The sequence below is a fragment of the Callospermophilus lateralis genome, chromosome 1, assembly GCF_048772815.1.
Source record: "Callospermophilus lateralis isolate mCalLat2 chromosome 1, mCalLat2.hap1, whole genome shotgun sequence".
Classification (NCBI taxonomy): Eukaryota; Metazoa; Chordata; class Mammalia; order Rodentia; family Sciuridae; genus Callospermophilus; species Callospermophilus lateralis.
The window spans coordinates 192,289,420-192,316,450 of record NC_135305.1 but is presented as its reverse complement, the minus strand read 5'-3'; the positions used below and the strand labels follow the sequence as shown (position 1 = coordinate 192,316,450).

At 34.4% G+C, this 27,031-nt stretch overlaps 1 protein-coding gene across 1 annotated transcript in view; it reads right to left on the bottom strand.

The window, feature by feature from the left end:
* The window catches only part of Cmc1 (C-X9-C motif containing 1), a 68,564-nt gene extending 44,932 nt beyond the window's left edge, over positions 1-23,632 (bottom strand). The window contains exons 1-2 of the mRNA XM_076843063.1: positions 23,435-23,632; positions 4,104-4,193 (exon numbers count right to left, since the gene is read on the bottom strand). Of these exons, the coding sequence (XP_076699178.1) occupies positions 4,104-4,193; positions 23,435-23,453 (109 nt within the window). The 5' untranslated portion in view covers positions 23,454-23,632. The remainder of the gene's footprint in view (positions 1-4,103; positions 4,194-23,434) is intronic.
* Positions 23,633-27,031: the final 3,399 nt, after the last annotated feature.

Below are 27,031 nucleotides of genomic sequence, written 5' to 3'. Positions count from 1 at the left end.
ATTGTAAAAGAAGGCCCATGAGATAGGAGAGTCAATGAGGAGAATGCAGCTAAGTAAAATAAACTTCCAAGCTCTCTCATGACAAAATAATTTTTGGTCTTGATCTTTCATAGTAAAAATAAAAAAAAGCTCTTCTTATTTTTAAAACAAACAACATTCAAGATAGAGACTTTATACCAAATGTCAACTATGACCGTCAAAAGAACAACAGAATATAATGAGGAATTTCTTTTACAAAACACTGCAATTCAGCAACTGTTCCTCTTATGGAAGCCCTATTTCCAGAAGAAAATTTTAAATACTAAAATACAGAATACATACTTTACCAGTAAATGTAACAAAAATATGTATTTTAAAAATATGATTAATACAGAAAATTTAAATCATTAATACAGTGAAGTGAAACAGCTGGGAAAAGGCACAACACTGAACACAATCTCCAGAGTTTGTCAAACCATCTCCCTAAAACATGAGTTGATAATTCCCAGATCCAAGAAAAACCATGGTTCCATCATCACAGCTGGCAGAAGGGGATTTGTGTTTTGCTTTTGAGTAATAGGGAAAGTGGAAAAAGAGATTTGGCCATTCTAGAATTTTCTGTCAGTTCCATTTCCAGTGTGCTGATTGAGTTGAAGTCTACACATATACTTTAGTCATTTATTCCAATGGCTCTATTCACTACTAATAATATCACTGGAGAAATAATAAGTTGAATTTGAATCAATAACCTTTATTTTGCTATCAACAGTTTATAATCTTGTCAAAAAGCTTCACAATAATAAGATCACAGTTCTCTATGCTATATCTATCTTTATATCAAGACACCTCTACTAATCAAATCAATGAAGTTCCCAAAGAAAAGGTAGTATGCACTAGTTTTCTCTTCAAAAAGAAACATATACTTTGATGTTTCTTATTTTACATTCTTAAAAATATATTTTTTAAAGACAAACTCTATAGTTGGTACCAGCTTAATAACACAAACACTACCGGTTATCCAAAAGCTGAAATTTTCCTTTTATAAAGTTATAGTTTTCATCATATTGAAATGAGTCAGTTACTATGACTATGTACAAATGTACTGTAGAATTAGAATAATGTAATTATAGATCAAAGATAAATTTTACAAGCATTAACAATGAAATATTCTAAATGCTATCTGCTAAGACAAATTTTAATTGTTTAAATATTAGGTGAAATGTGCAACTCAGATTAAATCAGTGTATAGTAAAAACCAATAGTGTATAGATAATGAAGGTATCATGGAAGCTGGTTAAAAAATTATAATGAATAGAGAACTAGTAAAAAAAATATAGCAACCTGGCTGAAATTGATATTCATTAGGGTACTCTTCACATCAATAGGGAGCATTTGGACTCTGTGGTCTTTATCAGTGTCCCAGCTGGTAATGGTTGAAGGTTAATGCCTTACCCCATTCTGTTCAATTTTCTATCCTAATTAGCCCTCCAAATCTATAGCTGTGAGCACCAAGTGTCTGTGCTCAAAAGAAACTAATTAATGCTAGCAAATTAGATCAAGTCCAAAGATCCAACAGCCAAACTCTTAGTTAAATGCTCCTTGTTAATAGGAAGTGTAGCTGTCAATAACTGCTGTTGGTGACTATAATGAGGCATCTTTCTTTCATTGAAAGTGATTTCATTTCTCTTTGTCCCTGGAAAAGCTGTTCCATTCCCTTCACAAACCTAAGTTGCTGGCAGTATGACCCAATTCTTATGATCAGCTGGGTTGAAATGACATAAAAAAAAATTAAACAGAAAAGCTTTCCTACATAATCATGTTTCAGGCAGTTAGCAGAAAGTCAGATTACTTATTAAAATTCCTATATCTTTATCCAAGAACCATAAAATTAGCTTTTATGTAAATGCTTTTATGTAAAACCCTAATTATTTAAAGAAACAAAAACTATAAATAGTAAATAAACTACAATGAAAGTATCCCTATTCTAAATTACATCTTATTGTTAGCTTCAATGTAGCTTTCTTCTGCTGTTTAGGCAATACTAACATATATTCTTTTCTAATTCATATGGTTAAACAGAGGAAATACTAAGGATTATTGTTCTTTTATAAAATAATCAATTTTATATTCTAAAACATAATTTTGGACATGTGATCTAAAAAAATCAACATATGATTACCTTTAAGAAATTCAAATATTAAAATATCAATTATGATATAGCATGCTTTCTAATAAGGGCAAATGCATTAACATACTAATATAACCCAAATGAATCTCAGATTTCCAGATGCTTAGTCTCCAGAAAGAAACAAAATTCCATTTAAGAAAACAAAACCCTAACCATGTCAACATCCTAAACAATCTAATTTTTGATTTAAAAAAAAATTAAATAAACATTTTTTATACCATTGGGCAACATACACAAATATTAACAGTTTAGTTAATCTCTCTTCTTTCACTTAAATAGCCAAAAATAAAGGTTCTAAGAATAAGCAGAGTTCTGAAACCCATCTGAATCATAACCAGTAAAAAAAAAAAGAAAGAAAGAAAGAAAGAAATCTATAATTGAGTAGTCTAGCTTTCTTTCATTCTAGCTACCAGGATTATGAGTTATAAAACAGAATAAATTACAACCTATAACTTTAGACTGATGTATCAGTAACAAGTAAATTTTCCCAGTAGTGAAAAGTTAACCTTAAAACTTGATTATTCCATTTTGAAGTTTTTTCCTCCCTCACCTGAACCAGGATACATAATTTTGGAAGTTCTAGGAGGCAAGTGAAAGGCTACTTCTTGAGAATGTCAGCATGATACCTGCTACTGCCAGATGTGCCCTGAACCCTATCTGCAGGTGCCAATAGGTTAATTTCTCCTGATACCTGGAGTGGGGCTGAAAGATGCTTTTATTAAATAACTGATTGAAAGTAAAAGCAAGAATAATACCACAGAATGATTGTTATTTTAAATTACTAATTTGTAGATGGATTTAAAAACAGAATGCCACACAGAAAAAGACATTTAACTTAAGAAACAGAAGTGATCATCACAAATTGTTGAAGTGTAAGAAACTACTCTTATTTTATTGTCTCCATCCACAATCTGCAAAGAACATCTCCAAGGGTTAGAGGTGGGGAAGGCAAAGAAGTGTTCTAAGCATCCAAAAATTATTAGCACAGTCTTGAAACTAGAGTTGACACGACCTTGTTTGTCTGTTAAGAAGGTGCAGTGGAACTGCATTCAATTTCCTAGCAAGTATGGTGATCCCCAACAAAGATACTACAGGGGAAAGGGAAGAAGGGGAATGAAGAAAACAGATTATGTCAGTAAAGTATTACCACTTATTTTGAAGGTTATTCCAAATGGTAGTTTGTTTTTTTTTTTTAAAGGAAAGTTCTACAGAAATACTGCCATCAGCTTTTTAATTACCCATCATTTACAGATGTATTATGACCTCATTTTTTACCTATCACCACTGTTTGTACTTTCACTAGAATGTTACATATTAATCAATAATATCTAAAGTTTATAGTATATAGGAACATTTAAATGTTAACAATATTTTTCAAAGAAAATATACATGTGTGGGAACCCCTAACATACATCTACATAAATATCCTTTACTTAGAAACATAAAATAAAACAAAACAAAATGAAACACACACATTAAAAACTCCCTAGACTCACTGTAGATCCTATTGGGATTCTATTAACAATTCAGTAATAGACAATAGTTCTAAGAAAATCACCGTAGTGCATACACATGAATATGCTGATAGATGAAAAACAGGTACACGTTAGATTAGATGTTTGTTCTTTCCCTATCAAACTCACCAAAATAACTTGTTTCTCCAGAATACTCACACCGAGTTTTTCTCTATACATTACCATACTTGGTGGGGGAGAGTGTCTTTTTTACTAGTAATTTGGGAGAATATTTTTAAATTGTAAATGAATTGAACACTGCCTGGAAGTTCTGAAAGCTGAAATACTGGTATCTCAGTGAAAGGGTGAGAAGCAATTCATACATATTAATTCATTGACTACTTGACTCTGAGGCTAAGGATTAAATTCAGATCATATTATTAAAATTGAATTTGATCTTTATAGGAATATTGGATTCTTACCTTGAACTTGTTCAGAACACCTCTCTCTGGCCTTTTCTCTCATTATTTTTGGGATCAAAACATCTTTTTCAACATGTCTGAGATGCTGCTCTGGAGGAGAAAAAAAAAAAAAGATCCTTATTAAAGGCTGAAGTAAATCACCAGACGAGGAGAAAAAGAAGTACTCTAGTTTGTTAAAATAAAAGCTTCTATAAATATATTTTTAAACGGCTTTTACCAACTGATAAAACTGTGATTATTTTACTCACTAAAAAGCATTAGAAATGTGTTTTTGATATACAATACAATGTGAGGAACAAAGGCAACCATCTTACCAAACATTTCTGCAAACTATATTACAACACTTACTTGATAATGTAGATTGGTCAAAATTAAAGTAATTCATCATCATTTTCTTAATAAAATAATCCTCAAAAACAAGATTTTTATCGATACTGAGATTTATAGCTAGTTGGAAGAGATACAAGATTAAGTGATATAAGAATAGTTTGTCTACCTAGTAAAAAGAGTAGCCTAAGAAAGAACTGGCAGAAGAAAAAGTAGAACTGCAGATCCATATACAAAACAAAGTATTTAAGACTTCTGTTCATATTAAACAGAACTTCCACCATAAGACTAAAATTGCAAAAGGAGCAACTGCTACAGCATCCTGCCTGCTTCTTAAATTCTCAAAGTGCCCTGAAAAACAAAGAAGAGCTAAGCATCCTTGGTGAAAATAAATAACAAGGAATCTCTGAAAGACAAAAAGGCAGGTGAAATTGGATTAAAGGAGACAATCACATTTCCACAGAGCACCCAGGAAAAAACTGATGCTGAAAGTGGGTGTTGCTCTTTGCTCTGAAGTAGTAAACACACAGAGCAAGAAACTTCCCTTGAGGAAACTGGTTATTTGATGAAGTACCTCAGTGGAGCCAAATAGCTACCTTCTTTGCTGCTGTCAGACCATGGGTGAAAGAAGGAAATAAAGATATTTATTCCCAAAAGATCAGGAAGTTTCCCAGTATCCAGTGACACTCAGAAGACTAGGAATCCCTAAACTCTTATGAACTGATATATATTTTCAGAAAGGAGAACAAAAAAGCTCTCAAAAAGCAAACAAGATCAACAACAATAACAAAAATCCAAGAATCATCTAAATTTGGTGAAGGGCAACACAGTGAAACAGGAGATCCAATCACAATTAATCAAAAAGTAAATGATCCCTGAAAGGGTTAAAAGAGTAAAGAAAATAAGATTTTAGAAAAAGTAAAATAAGTATCTTTAGGCAAATAAAAAGACAGGAGTCTTTGGATGGAAAAAGACCATGGATATTCAAATGCACTTTGATGGAATATCTGAAACCCAAAAGTCAAAATTTTGTGTTAGAATTTTTTCCATTTTGACAAGTAATGGGAATCAGATGTGCATCATGTCTCCCTGGCAAATGTATGCAACTAGACAATGAAACAACTGCAAGGTTGTGATAGAATTACTTTATATGTAAGAAAACTATAGTAAGGTAAGCCACCAATTAAAAGTTAGGTTAAAGACACTTTCAGACATGTAGAAACTAAAATGTTTACCTCCTTCAAACCCAACAGAAAAAGAAGTAATTTCCTTAACACTTTGGTTGTGCAACAACTACTAATCAAACTAAGTGATGTAGAACAATAAACATTTTATTATGCTTAAGGTTCCTATAGTCAGAGGGGCCTCATCCAGGAACGCTCAAATGACAGATGTTAATTTTAACAGAGGCAAAAGCTGTGACTGGAGGATCTGCTTGCAAAATTACTTCTTTCACTACTTGCATATCTGATATCTGGGCTGGAATAAGGAAGGGTTCAGTTAGAACTGTAAACCAGATCACCTACACATGGCCTGTGTTAGACCAAAATGCCTGAGAAAAATATGTAGGAGGAAAAGTTTATTTTGAATCACAAGTTCAGAGGTTCAATACCCAGATGGCCAATTCCACTGCTCTGAGCCAGAGGTGAGGAAGCACATCAGGTGCAAGAGCCCCTAAGAGGAAAGTTGCTCAGGTTGTGGTGGGGTCAGGAAGCAGAGGGAGGAAGAGAAAGGGTCCCACAGGAAAGATGAAACCTTGCAAAGGTACCACTAGTGTCCTACCTCCTCCAGCCACACCTCTCTGCCTAAAGTTACCACCTAGTAGGTCCATTCAAACTACAATAGACTGATTAGGTTACAACACATGATCCATTCACTGAACATTATTGCACTAACATAGGAGCTTTGGGGGGACACCTCATATCCAAACCATAACATGCCCTCTCCATTTGGTTTGGCTTCTTGCAGTAAGACAAATGGGTCCTGAGAAAGAACAATCTCATAAGCAATGTCTGCAGATCAAGCATTTTAACACAATCAAGTGAACACTCCCTCTGGCCTTTTCTGACTTTGTCATGGAAGCCACACAACACTATTCCTGATACATTATATAATTTCAAGTAATTAAGGACAGCCTATGTTCAAGTGGGGGTAGGGGTAGGCACTATTCTTTGTGTTAAAGCCACCTTATCAAAGAGCCTGAGGGATGGGATGCAATCTCTGTAAAATAAAACCTATGACTAGAAGTGATAGAGAAAATACTTTATGTGAAATATACAAAGCATATTAGAAAAATATACATGTAAATTTTTGTCATATTTTTATTGGTGAATTACAATTGTACATAATAGTAGGATTTGTTGTTAATATTTGTACATACACGCCATATAACTATGTGATTTGTCTATTTCCCAATGCTTCATCTTTCCCTCTCCACCTCCCTCTCCAGGGTCCCTTGTGTCTAAGGATCTCCTTTCAATTTTCATGACCCCCAACCCACTCTTTCCTTTTACTATCTACTTTCCATATATCAGAGAAAACATATGACCCTTGATTTTGAGTTATTTTGATTAACATAATGTTTTCAAGTTTATTTTACTGCAAATGACATGTATAAGATCTAACTACATGAGGCTTTTGTGAATGGAATTGTTTCCCTGGTTCCTTTCCCAGCAGATTCATTATTGGTGTAAAAGAAAGCTACTGATTTCTATATGCTGATTTTGTAACCCGCTACTTTGATGAAGCTCTAGTAATCTTTTGGAGAAGCGTTTTGGATCCTCTAAGTATAGGATCATATCATGTACAAACAGGGATAATTTGACTTCTTTCTTCTCTATTTTTATCCCTTTTATTTCCTTTTCTTGCCAAAATTGTCTTGCTTTAAATTTATGTTTTAAAATTATAAAACACTTGAATAATATTATCAACTAACTTAACCTAATATTTACTGACTACTCCATTAAAGAACAGCAGAACATTTATCAAAATAACATATTTTGGCTATAAAACAAATCTCAATAAATTTGAAAAAATTCAAACTATTTAAGTATGTTCCTAGATACCAATGTAATTAGAAATCAATAACAGAAAGATCTTTGGATAATTTCCAAATATTTGCAAGCTAACTAATACTCTTATAAATAACTCATAGATCCTAAGATATCCAAAAGAAAAATTGGAAAATATTCTAAAATAAATGAAAATGAAAGCGGCATATCAAAATTTGTGTGATGCAGCTAACGGAAATTTGTAGAACTAAAAGCCAGCATACAAAAAGAAATATCTTAAATCAGCTTAAATTTCTACCTTGAGAAGTCAAGATTGGGATTGTGGCTCAGTGATAGAGCACTAGCCTAGCATGTGCGAGACACTGGGTTCGATCCTCAGCACCACATAAATATAAATAAAATAAAGGTATTGTGTCCAACTAAAACTAAAAAAAAAATTTTTAAAAAAAATATAAATTAACATGAAGCAAGCAAAAAAAATAATGATAAAAATCAAAGCAGAAATCAATTAAATAAAAGCAAAAATAAAAAATACACACACAATAGAAACAAAATCAATGAAACCAAAACTGGTTACTTGAAAAGATCATTAAAATTGATAAACCACCAGCCAAAGTAAAACCACAAGTCACAAACTCCAATATCACTCCAAAAATGATAAACGTTTTTAAAGGATAATAAAAGAATATTAACTACAAATTTAGGCAAATAAATTTGAGAACTACAAATGACAGAACAAATTCCTTTAAAAATACAACCAACACTTATTCAATATATTTGTTAAAGAAAATGAATTTAAAGTTAAAAGAAAATTCCAGGCCCAGATAGTCTCCCTGATGATTGGCTGAATATTTAAGGAAAAAAACGATCAATTCTACAAAAATTCTTCATCCAGAAAATTACTCTTAGCCAGCATTACCCTGATACCAAAACCAGACAAAGATATAACAACAATAACAACAACAACAACAACAACAACAACAGCATCTTAATAGCCTCATAAATGAAGATGCAAATATATTACAAAAGATTAAAAATTGAACCTAGTAATATATAAAAAGATAAAACCTCAGAACCAAGTAGAGTTTATCACAGAATAAAAGAGTTCACATAATATTAAAACATCAGTAAGTATACTAATAATATTTTAAAAAGTAAAAACAAGCCAGGTGTGGTGGTGCACACCTGTAATCCCAGCAGCTCAGGAGGCTGAGACAAGAGGATCTCAAGTTCAAAGCCAGCCTCACCAAAAGCAAGGCACTAAGCAATTCAATGAGACCCTATCTCTAAATAAAATACAAAATAGAGCTGGGGGGATATGGCTTACTGGTCGAGTGCCCCTGAGTTCAATCCCCAGTGCCAAAAAAGTAAAAAATTTAAAAAATTAAAAATAAAAATAAGAAAAGGAAAAACACAGGGTAAACACAATATGTAAATCAAAGGGGACACTCAAAAACTAAAAAGAAAGTATTTTCTCTGATCATAAATAATAAGAAAATCTCCTAACTCTTGGTAATTAAATAGTACATCTGCAAATAATCTACAGGTCAGAAAATAAGTGTAAAAGGTTAAAAATTAAAAAATAAACCAACTTTGTGAGAAAGCTAGGGTACTGATGGGAAAACTGATAGCAATAAACTCTCATTGTAGAAAAGTCTCAAACTAATATCCTAAGCTTCCACTTGATGAAACTAGAAAAAGGAAAAAATGAACTTTATATAAGGAGAATAATAACAAAGAACAGAAAGCAATAAATTTGACAAAAGAAATACAAATGAGATAAACACACTGAAGCTTGTTTTCTTTAAAGACCCATAAAATTTGCCCAGATGGCTTAATTAATAAATTTTCTAAAATATTTAAAGAGCAAACAAGCTCCAATTTTACAGTGTCTTCCCAACACATTTTAGGAAACCAACATTACCTTTATACCAAAAGGAAACACGGTATTTATAAAAGAGACATATACATACCCCACAGTCCAATATCCCTCATGAACACAGATCAAACAACCTCAACAATGTAATCTCAGCAAACTGAACACATCAAAATATAAAAGAAATATACCACAGCTAAATAGGTCTTATTCCAGCAATACAAGACTGATTCACTTATCTAAAATTTTATTCAATATGATACATTATATTAATAGCTTATAAAAGGAAAATTATATAATCACACCAATTGATACAGTAAAAGACTGGTCAAAATCCAATATACATTCATAAAACTAAATGAACAAAAAAATCTCCAATAAACTAAGAATAGAAGAAAATGTCTCTAACTCAATTAAATATCTGCAGCCAGGCGTGGTGGGGCAGGCCTGTAATTCCAGCAGCTCAGGAGGCTGAGGCAGGAGGATCCCCAGTTCAAAGCTAGGAGCTAAGCAACTCAGTGAGAACCTGTCTCTAAACAAAATACAAAATAGGGCTGGGGATGTGGCTCAGTAGTTGAGTGCCCCTGAGCTCAATCCCCAGTACCAAAAAAAAAAAAAAAGAGTATCTGCAGGATACTATCAACAGAAGGCTGAGGCAGGAGGATGGAAAGTTCAAAGCCAGCCTCAGCAACTTAAGAAGGCCCTAAGCAATTCAGCAGCAATTTAGGCCCCGTCTCTAAATATATATATAAAGATATATATATATATATATATATATATCTCTCTCTAAATATATATATATATATATATATATATATATATATATATATATATATATATATATATGGCTACAGAATGCAGCTCAGTGATTAAGCACCCCAGGGTTCAATGCCAGTAGAAAAAACAATCTGCAAAAAACCTATAACATCACACTAGGTGGCAAAACACAAAACACTTTATTTGTAAGAGCAGGAACATAAAATAATACTACATAGAACTGGTTGGGAATGTAACTAAGTAGTAGAATGCTTGCGTAGCACACACAAGGCCCTGGGTTAGATTCCCTAAATTGCAAAAAGAAAAAATGACATGTACTACTATATACACACCTATTAATGTATATTAGAACTGGTGAAAACTGAAAAGCACTATAATCTCATTAAAGTATGATACCAACTTCAATTTCCTGGTTTTGATATTTTACTACAAATTTTATGTCACTCCTAGGAAAATAGGATAACCTTACATGAAACACTATGTATTACTTTTTACAACTTCATGTGAAGTCTTCATTACTTCAAAATAAAAAGCCAAAGGAAAAAACTTATGGAAGAAATCATGAGAAAATCTTCATGACACAATTAGGCAAAGAGGTATATATGATACAAATATATGATCTATAAAAGAAAAAGAAATCAATAAATTTGACTTCACCAAATTTACAGACATTTCCTCTGTGAAAGTTCATTTACAAATCTCATTTCTGACAAAGGAGCTGTATTTGGAATATACGAGAAATTCCTTAAACTCAACAGTAGGAAACCAACAACCCAATTAGAAATAGGCAATTGATTTGAACAGACACTATACCAGGATATGGAAATGGAAAATAAGTCTAGGAAGAGATGCTCAATATTATAGGCCATTAGGGAAATCCAAATTAAAACTACAAACAGATGCTACTCAAGACCTATTAAAATAGATGAAATTTTAAAAATAACAATTTTACTAAGGACTGACAGGAATACAGAGCAAATGGGTCTGAAGGGAACAATACTGTACAGTCACTTTGAAGTACGCACTTTCTTACAAAGTTTAGCAAAAACTAACCCTACAACTCAACAAATGCACTCCCCAGGATTTATCCTAAAAAATGAAAACAAAAATCTACATAAAAATGTCATTGTAGTTTTATCTATAATAGCCAAAACCTAGAAATAACACAAAAATCCTTCAACAGGTCAATGAATAAACAATGTTCATCCAGACAGTTAAATATTCCTCAGCAATAAAACAAAATGAACTTTTAATACATAATAACAACTCAGATGGGCTTTAAGGACATTATGCTAAATAGAAAAAAAAGATAATCCTAAAGGCTACATAGTATATAATTCCATTGATATAAAATTATGGAAGTAAAAAAATTATAGCAATGGAAAACATTAGTGAGGGTGACGCTATTAGGAGGTAATAAGGAATTTTCTTAGTGGTAATGGAACAGCTCTGTACGCTGTGGTCATGGTTACTTAAATCTTACTCAAATCTTCACATAGGATAAAATGTCATAACTATAACTAAGATATGTATGTATCTGAGTCAACAGTATCACGCCAATGTCAATTTGTGTTTTTCTTCTTTATCATAGCATTGTGCCCCCAACATTTTTTTTCATTTTTTCCCTAAAAGGAGCCTTTTGTTGATATTTATTCCTAATGTCCCCCATAAAATATTAACATCAAAAATATATTTTAAAGTTACATACTGAATATGTAACAGGGCTTTTATATATTAAAGAAGCAGAATTTTTGCCTCCACCCAATAACAAGTTTTGTCCCCATTGGAAGCAGCATCACACCCACTGGGAAAGTGTGTACTATGATTATGTCATATAGTATCATTAGAAAAAGATGGTAAAGGTACATGAAAACTATACTAGTTTGCAATTTCTTGTGAATATTAAATTATTACTATACAAAGTTATGATAATAACAAGTCAAAAATGTATACAAAAACACAAGATCTAGAACAACCAAATCAACACCAAAATAGGGGAACAAATTTGGATGACCTGCAGCAACTACGAGGTTTTACCATAAAGCTACACAAAATGTTGGGGTAGTACTGACATAATTAGATTAACCAAATAAAGTAACATAAAATACAGTCCAGAGTACTTTCATGGACTATAAATTTATTTGGACAAATAAAACAAGGCTAGTCAATGAGAAAATAAAAGCATTTTCAATAAATGGTGGCAGAACAAATATGTGAACATGTAAAATATCAGCCTGATCCCATTGATCCCCTATTTCATTTTATTCACAAAAATAATCCCAGTGACACTAGAGGCTGAGGCAGGAGGATCACCAGTTCAAAGCCAAAGTCAGCAACTTAGGCCCTAGCTACTTAGCAAGACCTGTTTCAAAATAAAAAATACAAAGGGTTAGAGATGCAGTTCAGTAGTTAAGTGCCTCTAGATTAAACCCCCAATACCACAAAAATAAAAATAATTTGTCATGGATTACAAACCTACAAGTAAAATTAAAACTATTAAAAAAATTAATTCCTTAGAGCAAAAAAATTTTTAAAGAGAATACAAAGAACCGTACAGGAAAAAAGTGATAAGTTTGACTTCACCAAATATAGTATTTTCTGTTCATCAAAAGATAATGTTAAGGAAATTAAAAGGCAAAACCAGAGACCAAGAGAAACAGTTCAAGCATATGTATATGAGAAAGAACTTGAATACAAAGTATATAAAGAATGCCTACATATAATAATTACATGTAGTAATAAAAACAACAACCTAATAAAAAGTGGACAAAAATACCACTAAAGCTAAACAAATTATAAATCTACACACGAAAAGATGCCCCAAATCATTAATCATCAAAAATGCAAATGAAACCTATGATATTATTTCATAACCACAAAAATGACTAAAATTAAAACACAGACAACACTGAACAATGGAGACAATGTGAAGCAACTAGAACTTTCATACATTACTGATAAAAGTAAATGGTAAATTTCTCTAAAAAACTTCACTATGCCCAGAAAACAACTTATACAAGTCTGTTTATGGAAGCATTATTCCAAATGGCCAAAAATTACTTAGCAACAAAAAAGAAAGGTATTATGGATACCCTACAAACAATACTATCGTGAATACTGACACACTCAACATGGGTGAATCTCAAAAATACTTGCTACTTAGCTATGTGGTTGAAGAACATGCAAAATTAATCTGCAGTGACAAAAATGGAACAGTGATTGTCTACCGGTGTAGAGAGGGGTATTCTGATGGATGTCTTGATTAGAGTATACACTTATGAAAACTCACTTGAAGTCCGTAAATGTCACTAGCTGGTCATCTCAACTTAAAATAATTTAGCTTTTAAAAAGACACATAGTTTAACAGATATTTTAACACATAAATTATTACAAATTAGATAATTAAGTAGACAAAAATCTTATGCTTTTCTCCTTAAAGATTACTGCTCATTTTTTAATTTAATTTCTATTGGTCAAGGTGTTGTTCCATAGATAACAGGCTATAATTATTTATTGCTGGTGTACAGGTTCAATTTTTCTTTTAATATTGTCCTTAAAACCCATACAACTTTACTCTATCATTACTCTGGTAATCTGACAATAGATTCTCTTCCAGTATCTAAGCAGACAATTTTAGGGACTGTTTTGTGTCTTCTAATTCTACGGCTACATTCTTTAGAAAAAAATAGTGAATATTAATTAACAGGATGCTTATCTTGAATGCTTAAATTTTTAGAATTTCTGATTTACTTATGACTTTCTTGTCTGTATTGTTTTGGTATCGAAGTTACATTATTTAAACAAGAAGTTAGGGATTTTTCCCTGCCTCTAATATTCTTTGAATCGCTCTGTACAGATTGAATATCCCTTATCTGAAATGACTGGGACTGGAAGTGTTTCAGATTTAGAATTTTGGAATATTCACATAGATTTTACCAGTTTAGCATCCTAAATTGTGCAGTTTCACATTTTGGAACATTTCAAATTCTAGATTTCCAGATTAGGAATGCTCAACCTATATAAAGATTATTACCTGTTCCTTCAAAATTTGGCAGAAACCACCTGTGATGGTCAATTTTATGGATAAGCTTTTACAGGTTATAGACACCCAGTTTTTTAAATAAACACTAATTTAGGTGTTGCTCTGAAGATATCTTGCATATTTATGTAAAGGAAATTACCCAAAATAATTTGGGTGCAGTTGATTCAATTAGTTAAAAGGATAAAAAGCAGAACCAGGCTTTCCTGAACAATTCCACTAGATGACTACAGCTTCAGCTCTTGACCAAGAGTACTAAGCCTGCGCTTTCTGATAGCCTGCCCTGCTCCATATTCTAGACTTGCCCAATTGCTGCCCACAATCAGCTGAGCTAGTTTTTTGCAATAAATCTCTTAAAATACAGATAGTCACATATAGACGTGTAGATGTGCATATAGATCTCCTACTGATTTTTTTTTCTTTCTTTTCCTTTTTATGAGATGCAGATCCATCACTTATCAGGGCCTTGGTTTGGAAATATGTATGTGGGGCATGAAGACGCAAAGAGAATTTTAACAACTAATTCAATTTTCTAAGGGATTTTTATTCTTGGATCACTTGGAGTTTTTTAAGTTTAAATTTCTCAAGGACACTTATCTCACCTAAAATTTCAAAATAATTATATGAAGGTGTTCACATGATGTTTTTTCTCGTTATCACACCTCTAGTTGTATCCCAATTTTGCTGCCTATGATAGGACAGTTTTTCCCTTAAGAACCAGAGTATAAATATTTTAAGTTTGCAGGCTACATACCATCTATGTGTGTTTGGGGAGGCGGGGTATATTTTCAAACAACCCTTTAAAAAGGTTACCAACCATTCCCAGCTTCTGCAAGCCTTACCAGATTTGGCCCACAAGGGAGTTTGCTGAAATCTGTGCTATACTATTTATCTGTGCTTTCTCCTTTCCCTTTGTTTTGAAAGAAACTGCCACAAAATTAAAAAAAGAAAACTAAGCTTATAGAACAAGCTGAAAATATGAATGGAGAGAAAAGGACAGATAGATTCAAGAGAGATTTCACAAGGGTGGCAGGGCCTGAAGGGACAAAGGAAAATAAATGATTCAAGGAGGGCACCCTGTTTTCTGGCTCCAAGTGAAATGATGTGACCACTCACTAAGCCAAAGAATGCAAAAGACCAGGGGTTGTTGTGGACATGATGAACTTGAAATGCTCTTGAGTCATCTTGTTGACTAGAAAGCTAATGTGTACTTAAAGAGGAAATAAAACTAGGACTATCTCCACACACTTCATTTCACGTTGTTATAGCATAAATCATAATCAGATCTCAATAATTAACAGTGTAACTACTGAGCAGATTCAAATATTGTGATATACTGATCAACTTTAGAAAATCAATTTCAAAGTTTTACCTCTTTCACCTCTATGTTTTAATTGATATCACTTATTTATAATGTACCAAATGAGTCTCTTTTTCTATAAATCTTGCAATGGTCACACATAACTAAAGCAATTTTTAAAATCAGTTTTCTGGATACAGATTTAGTAATACTGAACCATTTTTGTAATATCAAGCCATTTTTCCATAAATAAATTATAACAGGAATTTATCTTTATTATGAATTCTAAGTTAAAATAGCCCTATCAAACAAGTTCTTTAAACTGCTTACAAAAATTCCTTCTGATCATTCTTCTAAAACCTCCTAAGGCAAATAAATAATTGCAGAATTGCATGAATACTAATTTCAGTTTCCCAAACTCTTGGCATTGCATCAAAAAGATCCCTTCTAAAAATTTACAAATTTATAAAGATTTTGCACTTGGTAGCACACCAGTCATTAAACATTAATTATTAATTAATTAGACTTTTATAATTAATTAACTTTAAAGCTATCTTCAACACTGAAAATATTATAGATATGGAACTTTTCATAAAATTCAAAAACTTCTGATTCCCTTCATGTCAATGTTGTATACATGTTATACATTTGTACAAGAGCCTGGAGGAAAAAAAAAATTTTTTTTTTGAAAGTTTCCTTCTATATAGTCACATGAATTTATAAAGAAGCAGGGTAACACAACCACAGAAAATTTCCAAAGCTCTAACTTCTCAACATTCTATCATCACCTAAAAGTCAATTTTCACCTTTTTCACTGGCTGAATTTGTTAGCTCAGATTTTGCTTTGGGGCTCATGTATTCTTGCAATATGGCAGCACCAGATTATAAGGCTACTGATAACAGCACTTGCAATGAATCGACAAAGATAACAGTGAAACAAATCAGAGTATTACAGAATCTTCATAGCATGTTCTGATTTAACTAACTCAGTTCTTATTTAAATTAATTCCACTTTTTGGGGGCGGGGGGAGAGGTATACAGGGGATTGAGCCCAGGGGACTTAACCACTGAGCCACATCCCTAGCCCTTTTTTATATTTAGAGAGAGGGTCTTGCTGAGTTGTTTAGGGCTTTGATAACATGCTGAAGCTGGCTTTGAACTCATGATCCTCCTGCCTCAGCTTCCCAAGCCACTGAGATTAATCAGCTCTTAATGCCAATTCAAAAAAACTTCCTAGGTACTCCTATTTGTTCCTGAAGACAATTCCATGCTACTATTTAATCTAGAGGGAAACACACACACACACACACACACAAGAAAAAATGCTTGTAATAAATCTGCAAAAGTATTTTCATTAGCACAGGTTCAATCTTTATTTTCCTCTCCTTTATTAGCTACCAAGAGCATCAAAGAGAAAGCATCAAGTATAGAACAATAAGATCATAGTTCTCAATTGTTACTTCCTAAATACCTTATTTCCTATTCATCACTGTGACTAAAATACCTGATAAGAAAAACTTAAGAAAAGGTTTATTTTGGTTCAAGGTTTCAGAGGCTGAATCCATGGCAGGCCAACTCCATAGCTCTGGGCCTGAGAAGAGGCAGAATATCATGGCAAAAGGGCATGGTAGAGAAAAGTTACTCTGTTCCTGACAGCCAGCAAGCAAAAAGAGCTGCGGTGCAAGAAGTCAGGGATAATAAAATCCCCCCAGTGACCTACTTCCTACAGCTATGCCCTACATGTGTATAGTTACCACCCATTAATCCATTCAAATTATTAATCAATCAAACTAATTAATTTGTTAAGTTACAGCTATCATGATCTAATCATTTCTCTTCTGAATATTCCTGCATCGTATCACACATGAGCTTTTGAGGAAAACCTTATATCCAAACCATAACACTAAGTGCTTCCCACCAGAAGCTAGGCAGACTCTAGTTCCCTCCATATGAATGCTCATAACAAGATTTTCATGTTCTTGCCAGCTTGCTCATACCCTCATGCAATAATAAAAGTGCAACGTAAGGAAAGGAATGAAGGAAAGGTCTTAAATTGGGAAAATCAAGACAGTTAGGATCCATATGTCTAATACAGTCTTACCTTCATGCTATTTTAACTGACAAAACAAAAAGGAGACAAGGACAATGAAGGCCATACAATCTTCATAACAACCCTCCCAAATATTTTGATCAAATTGTACAGATAAAGAAATGGAGGCTCACAGAGGTAAAATGACCCAAGTCTCTGATGAAAGGTAACATTAAGTCATATAACCAAGGTCTCAAATTTTCCATGACACCATCACACATATGGGGCCTATCTTAGAGAACTTTGGCAAATAAGGTTAATTGATTTTCTGCAGTTATGCCAAAGCATGGAAATAACCCTTAGACAATACAACTGTATATTTCAGAATTATCATTTGGAACAAACAAAATTCAAAATTTCACAGTTCTCATTTTTTGATCAGAAAGTAAAGACAAATGAATTCTGACCCCTTCCAATGGGAGAAAAACTATTAAAAAAAGAAGAAGAAGAGGAGGAGGAGGAGGAGGAGGAGGAGGAGAGCAAGTTGTCAGGTAGCTGACAAACACCTTTTTCTTTGAAGAGAAGGAATATAAAATATTAGGTTAATTAGCAACATCTAATATTTTAGTCTCAAACTCTTACAAAATATGGAAACTATATCAACAAGGTATATGCACTTATTTCTGCTTAGTTTCTGAGTCATTTATTACCTATATCCCACAATGACATACTTCATCTGAACTTCTTTATCTTATCAGCTTTCACTATTAATAACCAACTCCTTCACAGTAGATGTTCATTTCTCAATACCACCAATTTCTTGAACTTCAGATTGTACAAATTGCTAGGCGTGAAAACTTCCCCTTTCACTCAACAAATCTAAAAGTAGATCAAAGCAGGAAATCAACTTATGCAATATGACATGTCAAATTTAGAAATCTGCTATAAACTACAATGTAACCATAATTTCTTAAACGAATTAACGAGTTTCATTTACTTTCTTTGGTAAAAATTTGAAACTATGTTTTCCAAAAAGTACAATTTTCCACTGGTATCTAATAAAGAAAAAAAAACATCAATGTTATAGGGAACAGAAGACAACATTTGATAGAAGAATACAAGACAGTTTGCCTGTGGCCTACTTTGCATTGTTATTACCTGACTTGTTTTTTTTTCTCTCATATACATCTAGAAGATAGCAGAACATTTTAAACTTTATAAATGTTCTCCAATGCTTATCTTCTCCCTATGTCCACTGGTTTTTCTTATCTTACAATATTTCATAAAATTTCTACAAAGAACATATACTACTTTGATAATGAGGTGCAGGACTTTTTATATTGAGAGCTATTCACATAATTAAAAAAATGTAGCATTTGCTCAAATCAGACCATGTTTCTTAATATGGCCTTCAGAATCAATTCACTCAAACATGCAAACCAGATCAGATCCATAATTTTTTTTTTTTTTTTTTGGTGGAGAGAGCAGAGGTAACATTTCCCAGGATGATCACTGACCACCCTCCATCGGCTTATCTCTGGCTAAACTTTGACTAAAATTTAAATTCACTTTCAGAACAAGATTTGCAAAAATGAAGATATTAACATTAACATAGAGGTGGAAGGCACATTTTAAAACAGTCTCACAAATACTGAACAATGGCAATACTAGGAAAAAATATAGAGGCTGCCAAGGTAATTAACTGCACTTACTCTTGAGGTGATCCCAGATTCCAGCTTCAAAGATGGTGTTCCTGTAGAGTTCTCAGTACTCACCTCCATCTTTATAACTGTACTACTGTCACAGTGTTAGTAATTTCCAAATCCTACCAGCATCTCAATTTTTTTTTTCATGTAGTCAATTTTTTTTAATTTTTTAAATTATTTTTTATTTGTTTTAATGAGTTATACATTAAAATGTACACTGCATTTATGTACTTTGATATATCATACACAGATGGGATATAATTTCTAATTTTTCTGAGTGTACATGTTGCAGACTAATATTGGTCATGTAGTCACATATATACACACAATAATAATATCTGTTTCATTCTACTCTTTCCCCACATCCCTTCTCCTCCTCTCCCTTCCCTCTACCTAATCTAAGGTAATGCTATTCTTCTCTAGTGTCATTGTCTTATTGTGAATTAGCATTCACATATTAGAGAAAACATTAGGCCTTTGGTTTTATGGGATTTACTTATTTCACTTAGCATGATATTCTCCAACTCCATCCATTTACTAGCTATCCCACTCCTCGGTTTATACCCAAAGGACTTAAAATAAGTATACTACAATAATGCAGCCACATTAATGTTTATATAGCAGCTCAAATCACTATAGCTAAACTATGGAATCAATCTAGGTGTCCTTCAATAGATGAATGGATAAAGAAAATGTGGTATATATACTCAAATGGAATATTACTCAGTATCCTGATTTTAACTTAAATTTTCTATAATTGAAACCTGAATTTTGCCATCCCATTAGTTATGCTACTTAGCTGACCAATCAGCTTACATTTATGTATCCAGAAGGAGCACAATAAACATTTCCAGAAAGAAGAAAGGAGTGGAGCTGGGTACAGTGGCACATGCCTGTACCCAGCAGCTTGGGAAGCTGAGGCAGGAGGATCATTGTGAGTTCAAAGCCAGCCTCAGCAAAAGTGAGAAGCTAAACAACTCAGTGAGACCCTGTTTCTAAATAAAACACAAAATAGGGCTGGGGATGTGGCTCAGTGGTTGAGTGCCCCTGAGTTTAATCTTTGGTGCCAAAAAAAAAAAAAAAAGAAGTGGAAGAAATTATTTACAAATAGCATTTCATTCAGAAGCAGATATGAAGAAATGAGCTCAAAACAATCTCATTAACATTACCCAGCAAATAACTTGTAAAACCAAACTCCAGTTCAATCTTCTGTCTTTATTTTCCATCTTCTTTTTTTCATTAACAAAGTTTACTTATTTAAAAATTCAACTCAATATTCTCCATCTCAAAGATCTTCTTGATTACATCATCCTTTTCTAACCACATGATTTCACCTGCACCAATTCTATTGTTCTAATCACAGAATCTATGCAATCTTTTTTCTCCTGCTAGATAACTGGTATTGACTGAATTGTTTTCTTCCACTGCTCCTCAAAGTTCAAATGTTGAAGCCATAGCCCACAAGTGACTATATTTTAAGATAGTGCTTTGAGGAGGTAATTAGCCCATTGTCCCAGCATCCCTATATATAAGGCACCTATAAAATTGTATAGTTGTTCTATATAATTGACACTTAAGAAATTGCTCAACTTAAATTTTTATGTGTCTTATATAAAGGATAATATATATTATGGGTTATGATTAAATGAGGTCATGAGGGTGGGGCCCTAACCCAAGAGGATTGGTAACTTTATAAAAGGCAGAGAATCCCCCTAGCCCAACTGCAAGAGGATAAAGAAAAAAGGCAGAAAGAGTCCTCACCAGTAACCAACTCAAGTGTCACCTTGTTAATCAATTTCCTAGCCTCAAGAAGAGTAAGAACACCCCTCTAGCTCCTAGCACATGGTAAATGTGCAATAACTGTTTAACAAATAGCATGAATATTTAAGAGAATTTCAATATTTGATAGTCACAGATATTTATTCTACCAACAAACACTAGGAACACTAGGAACCTATTATATAACAAATACTAAGTCAGAGATTACATATACAATAGTGAGTAATATAGGTAAGCATCCTTATTTAGCAGAAAAAAACATCTGAAATTCTCTACTCTCAATTACTCATTCTTAGATAATTAACATACCTTTTAATCTTTAAAAATCTCCCAGTAATAGTCCTTTAGCAAAAGCACAATGGCAGGAGGTCTTAAAAATCTTGCCATCAATCTCTTTATTTAAAATGTGAAAATATAATAAGGGGTTCCCACAGAGGAGAAGGTTAACTTGGACAACAGTGTTCTCATTGGGCACAATATTGTTACCTGTATCAAGTTCTAGTTGATATTTCTCTTCTTTTTGATGTCTGTAAACATAATAGATTTCTACAAATTAACAACCTTATACAAAAATAAGGATACTGACTCACCCAATAACAAATAAATATTCTTTTCTGTGGTGAATTGACTACACGTGGACACCAACAAGTATTCAGAACCATAAAAGTTTAAGGCTTGAAGAAACATTAACAAATATCTAATGTATCTTACTCTCCCTACTGCTCATCCTCAAACCTTTTACCATACAGTTTAGAATTGGTTAATGAAAATATCTGAAAGAAAAAGACAAATTTAGGGCTGAGTCCACAATAGTGCATTTACTCCTTAACGGGCAATCTCCTGCAGTCTGGGTCTACTCTTTCTAGTCATCTACTCCCTAATAAGTTTAAAGAGGTGACATCACATGAGCTATATTTATTGTTTACTACACATGATTCTCCAAATCATGTTTGTCTTTCTCAAATTATTTTTGTTACATGTACACCCATTGTATCTCTCTATTTCCTTTTATTTCTCAAGGGAAAACTTCAGATCTAGAATGAAACAAAGAATGTACACTATTTATGTAAATTTTTGGTGGGTTTTAAATAATTCTAAATACTAAAAAATATATATATTTTTGAAAGTCTGGGAAGCAGTGACAATTTGCAAAAGCCTCCTACAAAATTGACTCTAAAGTGACAAGCAAAAACTGAACCAGAATTAGATTTGGGGAAGAAGAGAGGGAAAATTCTAGAGAAAATTCTAGAAAAAGAAAAACATGTGCAATAGTTTTTAGGCCCATGAAAGCATGTTGGCCTGTTTTAGATACATCTTAGACCAATGTCATCCAGCCCCAACCCTGTATGATCATTATGTGTTCAAGAACTCCTTTCTGCCTCAATTAAGTCTTTATTTTCCATATTCCTTTTTTCATTATCAAAGTTTACTTATTTAAAAATTCAACTCACTATTCTCCATTTCAAAGATCTTCTTGACTACATCATCCTTTTTCTAACCACATGATTTCACCTGCACCAATTCTATTGCTCTCATCACAGAATCTATGCAATCTTTTTTCTCTTACCAGATCTTACCACTACCTGCTTGGACTAGTAATTTAACCTCTCTGAACTTCACTTTCCTTCTGTAAAACAGATACTATTTTTGAATAAATGAGACTACTTTGCTTGATAATAAAATATTCAACAAATTTTTATCATTTGTGTCCTGCACAAATTTTTCATTCTCCTTGAGAAACCATGAAAGGGACTTTTTTTTTTTCAACTTCAGAATCTCCGAAAGTTTGAAAGCATCCCACCTCTCAATACTTCGTGTTTTTCTCTAAAACGAAAGGAGTGACAAGAAGTCCCTCACCTACACCCTTACATAAATAACCTTTAAAAAAGTACACTGGGTGAGGTTTACTGTAAGGAAAAAAAAATTGAGAGAAACTGACAAGTTGGAGGAAAGATGAAAGTAAAGGAGCACTCAAGACTCTGAGGATCCTTTCCAAAGAAAATGACTGTGGCCACAAGGATGAAGCCTTTGAACTATTAAGTTGGGCTTTAAGGATGAACTTGGGGTCCATGAACTACCAAAAAGAAATGTAAAAGTGTGCGCTGGGGCAACAATGAATTTTTCTCTGTGGCAAGAACGTCTGCAAGACACACTGTGGCAAGGAGCCGGTGCCCCCAAAGGGGCGAAAGTGAGGATGGCGATGAGGAAACCAGTCCCCCTCGGCAAGATGTTCCTAGGCCACAACAGGACGAAAGTTCAGACAACAAACGGAACGCGCCTCACCGAACACTTGAGAATGACCTACAACCTGGGGAAAACGCCAGGGCCGGCAGGAAACCCTATAGCAGCCGGCCAGGCGTGAGGGGAAGTGTGCGGAAGCGGTGCAACCTCAGCTCTGCACCTTTCCCAGGCCGCGCCGCGCCCGCAAGCCCGCAGCGCGAGACCCGAGCCCAGGCCCTCGGCAAACCACGCTGATCGTCCCCGTACCTGCGGGGTCAAGCGCCATCACGGCGGGCGGAGAAGGCAGCCTCCCGGAGGCTCAGGACAGGGGCGGGGGTGGGATGGGGGAGGGGATTGGGCTCGTTTGCACGTGCGCCGCTGCAGCTTCCCGCTGCAAGAGGAGGAGCGCGGCGCCCTTCGCAAAGCCCGGCAAAGCTCCTATCCTTTACGCTGTCCAAGTTCCTACTTCCGCCGCGCATTGCGCCTGCGCCCTGCGGGCCCCGCCCCGAAACCTATCCCGGGAGCTCAAGAGGCTTGACTAGGGAAGGGGGCGTGGCTGCGCGCGCTTCCGCAGGGACTGTCTCCCACCGCGCAGCCTGGCTTTGGGAGGCGTAGCGAAGACTTGTGGTTCCGCATCTGGAACTATACTTCCCTCCGCTGCTGTGTCAAAGTCCGAGACCCGCTCCCCATACTCTCCTTCAGAGAACCAAATGAAACATCTGCCCTTTATTTTTCTTTGTCATTCATTCATAAAGCTCCATTTAATATTCGCCAGGTCCCACTCCTGGTTCTGAGTACTAAGGGAAAACAACTGAATAAAAATAAGGCCTTTATTCTCAAGAGCACAGGATTAGCAAGGAAATCAAATACAAGCCGTACGCTGTTGAAGACCATCGGTGAGACGCAGCTCACACACCGTGTGCACAGCTCATCCTACCATTAAAGTGGTATATGATGTGCAAGTACCATTACTCTTTCAAATCGGGGCCGGTAAGTACAATCTGAGCTACAAGTAACTTTTGTGAAAATAATAACCCCAAGGCATACATCCGTTTTGGATGATGTTACAAATAACGACCCTGTCCTTTAAAGCTGTATGTTTTGTGAGAAGAAAATAAACAGCCATCCTTCTTAAGTGCCCCAACTGTCCCTCTTTTCAATAAAAGAAACTTTCTGGGTAGCACTTGGGCCTATTTGACTCACCAACCAGCATTCAGAAGTGATCCCTCGTCAAATACACGGTTTAACTAGCTCAAGCCACCAAACGGTGAGGTAAGGCCAAGCACAGATGGGACAGATGTTTAGAAAAACAAGGAGCAGCTGCTTCTTCCCTGCAAGGGATTTAGGGCTTTCAAAATGATCCCCTCCCCACCTACCTGCAGTCCCTCCTCCCCTGCTGCTGCTTCCGCCTGGTCAGTTGGCAGAAAAGACAACGCAGTTGAGTGGGGCTGGGAAAGTGGGTCTCTGCTCAGCAGGGCTTCCGTTTAAGGGCCTATTTGGGCATAACAGCCCTGATTACAGCTGCAGGTTGAGGTGCCAACGTGAAGAATTAACGTTTCACTCAGCCAGGCAGGAAATCGGGTCTTTTTCCTTCTATGTTTTATAAATGTGCTTGGAGACACATGAAATTCACTGTAGTGCCCCATTCATTTTTCTGGTAGTGAAGGATTTAAAAAACAAAAGCAAATCTTACAGAGATGAGAAGCCATATAAAAACACAGGTCAGACACATTGAAGTAATTAAACTTAATCTTTATGCAAAAGAGTATCATGGTACATGCTAAAAGCGGCAAATTTAAAGAGTTTCAGTTAGAGAAATCTGGTACCTTCACTTGAATCCTGTATGCTGACTTATAAGTTTTGTAACTTGAGTAAGAGCCAGTGTATTTCTGGGCTTTATTTTCTACTTTGCAAATTCATTCTTATATAGCACACTTGAAGAACCACTTTTTAGTTTTTTTCCAAAACTATAACTTGAAACAGTATTACTTTATTTTTTAAATTTAAATTAATTCACTTTTCAAAAAACCTAAATAGCTAGTGTCTACTTAACCTTATCCTAAGCAAAAATACCTGTAAAATTATGGGTTTTGTGTGCCCCATAAAATTGACATATTACACCAGGAGGAACACTAGCAAAAATAGGACCTCATGCCTAGTACATAAATGCCTCTCCATTCTTGTATAAATACTAGATACTTTGCTTGGGGGACAGAATCTTTATAATCTAACTAGGAGAGACAAGTCATTTTTTAAAGGAAAATTCTAGAAATATAATTGATAGTTCAAAAGAGAAAAAATTTTTTAACACATCCCATTATTGGAAGACAATTCTTTGGGCAGTGACTGCAATAGGAGTTTAGAGAGGAAAGTACACCATCCTGGACATTAGAAATTGTACATTATCTAGCTATGATCCCTAGGGTTCAGACAATGTCTGGCACCTAATGACCCCATGATAGCCTTTCAGGAAGGACTGAAGGCCAGGGTGGTTAGGAAAGATCTGAAAGTTAAGTTAAAATTATTCTTACCCATAAAAGATGGATAGCATGGAAAGGCAGAGGAGAAGGCACATCATAGTGGGAGAAAAACTAGAACAAATGCATCTGGGTTTTGAGTTGGTCTTGAAAGACAGATGGAACATGGAAGAGGTAGAAGCTAGGGAATGACACCATACCAGCAAAAGCATAAGGGTGGGAGGCTTGTGGAAGGTAATACAGGACACCACTTCAATTCATTGTAATATTTGGAATGCTAGAGCAGTTGTAAATAAGGTTATTCTAGCACAGTCCAGATTCTCATAGTCTTAAACATTAGGCTCAGGAGTGTTGGAACTTGTTGTTGCAGACAGTCTAGAGCTATTGAAGTTTAACATATAGGAAAATAGCACCGTGGTCAAAATTTTATAGAGATGTTTTATAAAAATTTTTATGTAGGATGAATTTAGGTATTAAGGAGAAAGAGAAGAGCTAAGCAGAAAAGTAAGGCTATTTCTGAGTTCAGGAGGATCTGAAAAGTACTAGGAAATGTAGAAATCGAAAAGGAAAGGATGAAAGTGAGAGTAATTACAAAGAAAGAATTGGACTTAAGAGACTAGGACAAGGACTCAAGATAATTTCTAGGTGATTTCTTTCTTTGGCAAATATATACATGCAAATGGGGAAAATCGTGACAATGTGCCTATTCATACCTAAAATAATCTGCCCTTATTCCTCACTTCTGGAGGCCAGAGAGCAAGAAAGACCAGTAAGATAGAAGGAAGAAGTTGCAGCAACCCATAGAAGCAATGACAGTGGTCAAATCATAGTATAGCATGTGAAGGAAAAGAACTAAGTATTCATTGTGTACATTGGATATTAAATATATATATATATATATATATATATATATATATATATATATATATACACACACACACACACACACACACACACACACTCACACACATATCCTCCTTGATCTAATACTCAAGGAATGTGCAAACAGAAACAAATATCTTGTCTATCAATTCTGACTGGCTCAGCATTCCTCATTCTTTTTTAAAAAAAATTTTTATTTGTTTTATTTAGTTATACATGACAGTAGAATGCATTTATACACTTTGATATATCATACATAAATGGGATATAATTTCTCATTTTTCTGAGTGTACATGTTGCAGAATCACATTGGTCATGTAGTCACATATATACATACAGTAATAATGTCTGTTTCATTCTACTATCTTTTCCATCCCCACATCCCCTCCCTTCCCCTCCCATCACTTCCCTCTACCTAATCTAAGGTAATGCTTTTCTTCCATAGTGCCCTCCAGCCTTATTGTGAATTAGCATCTGCATATTAGAGAAAATATTTCGCCTTTGG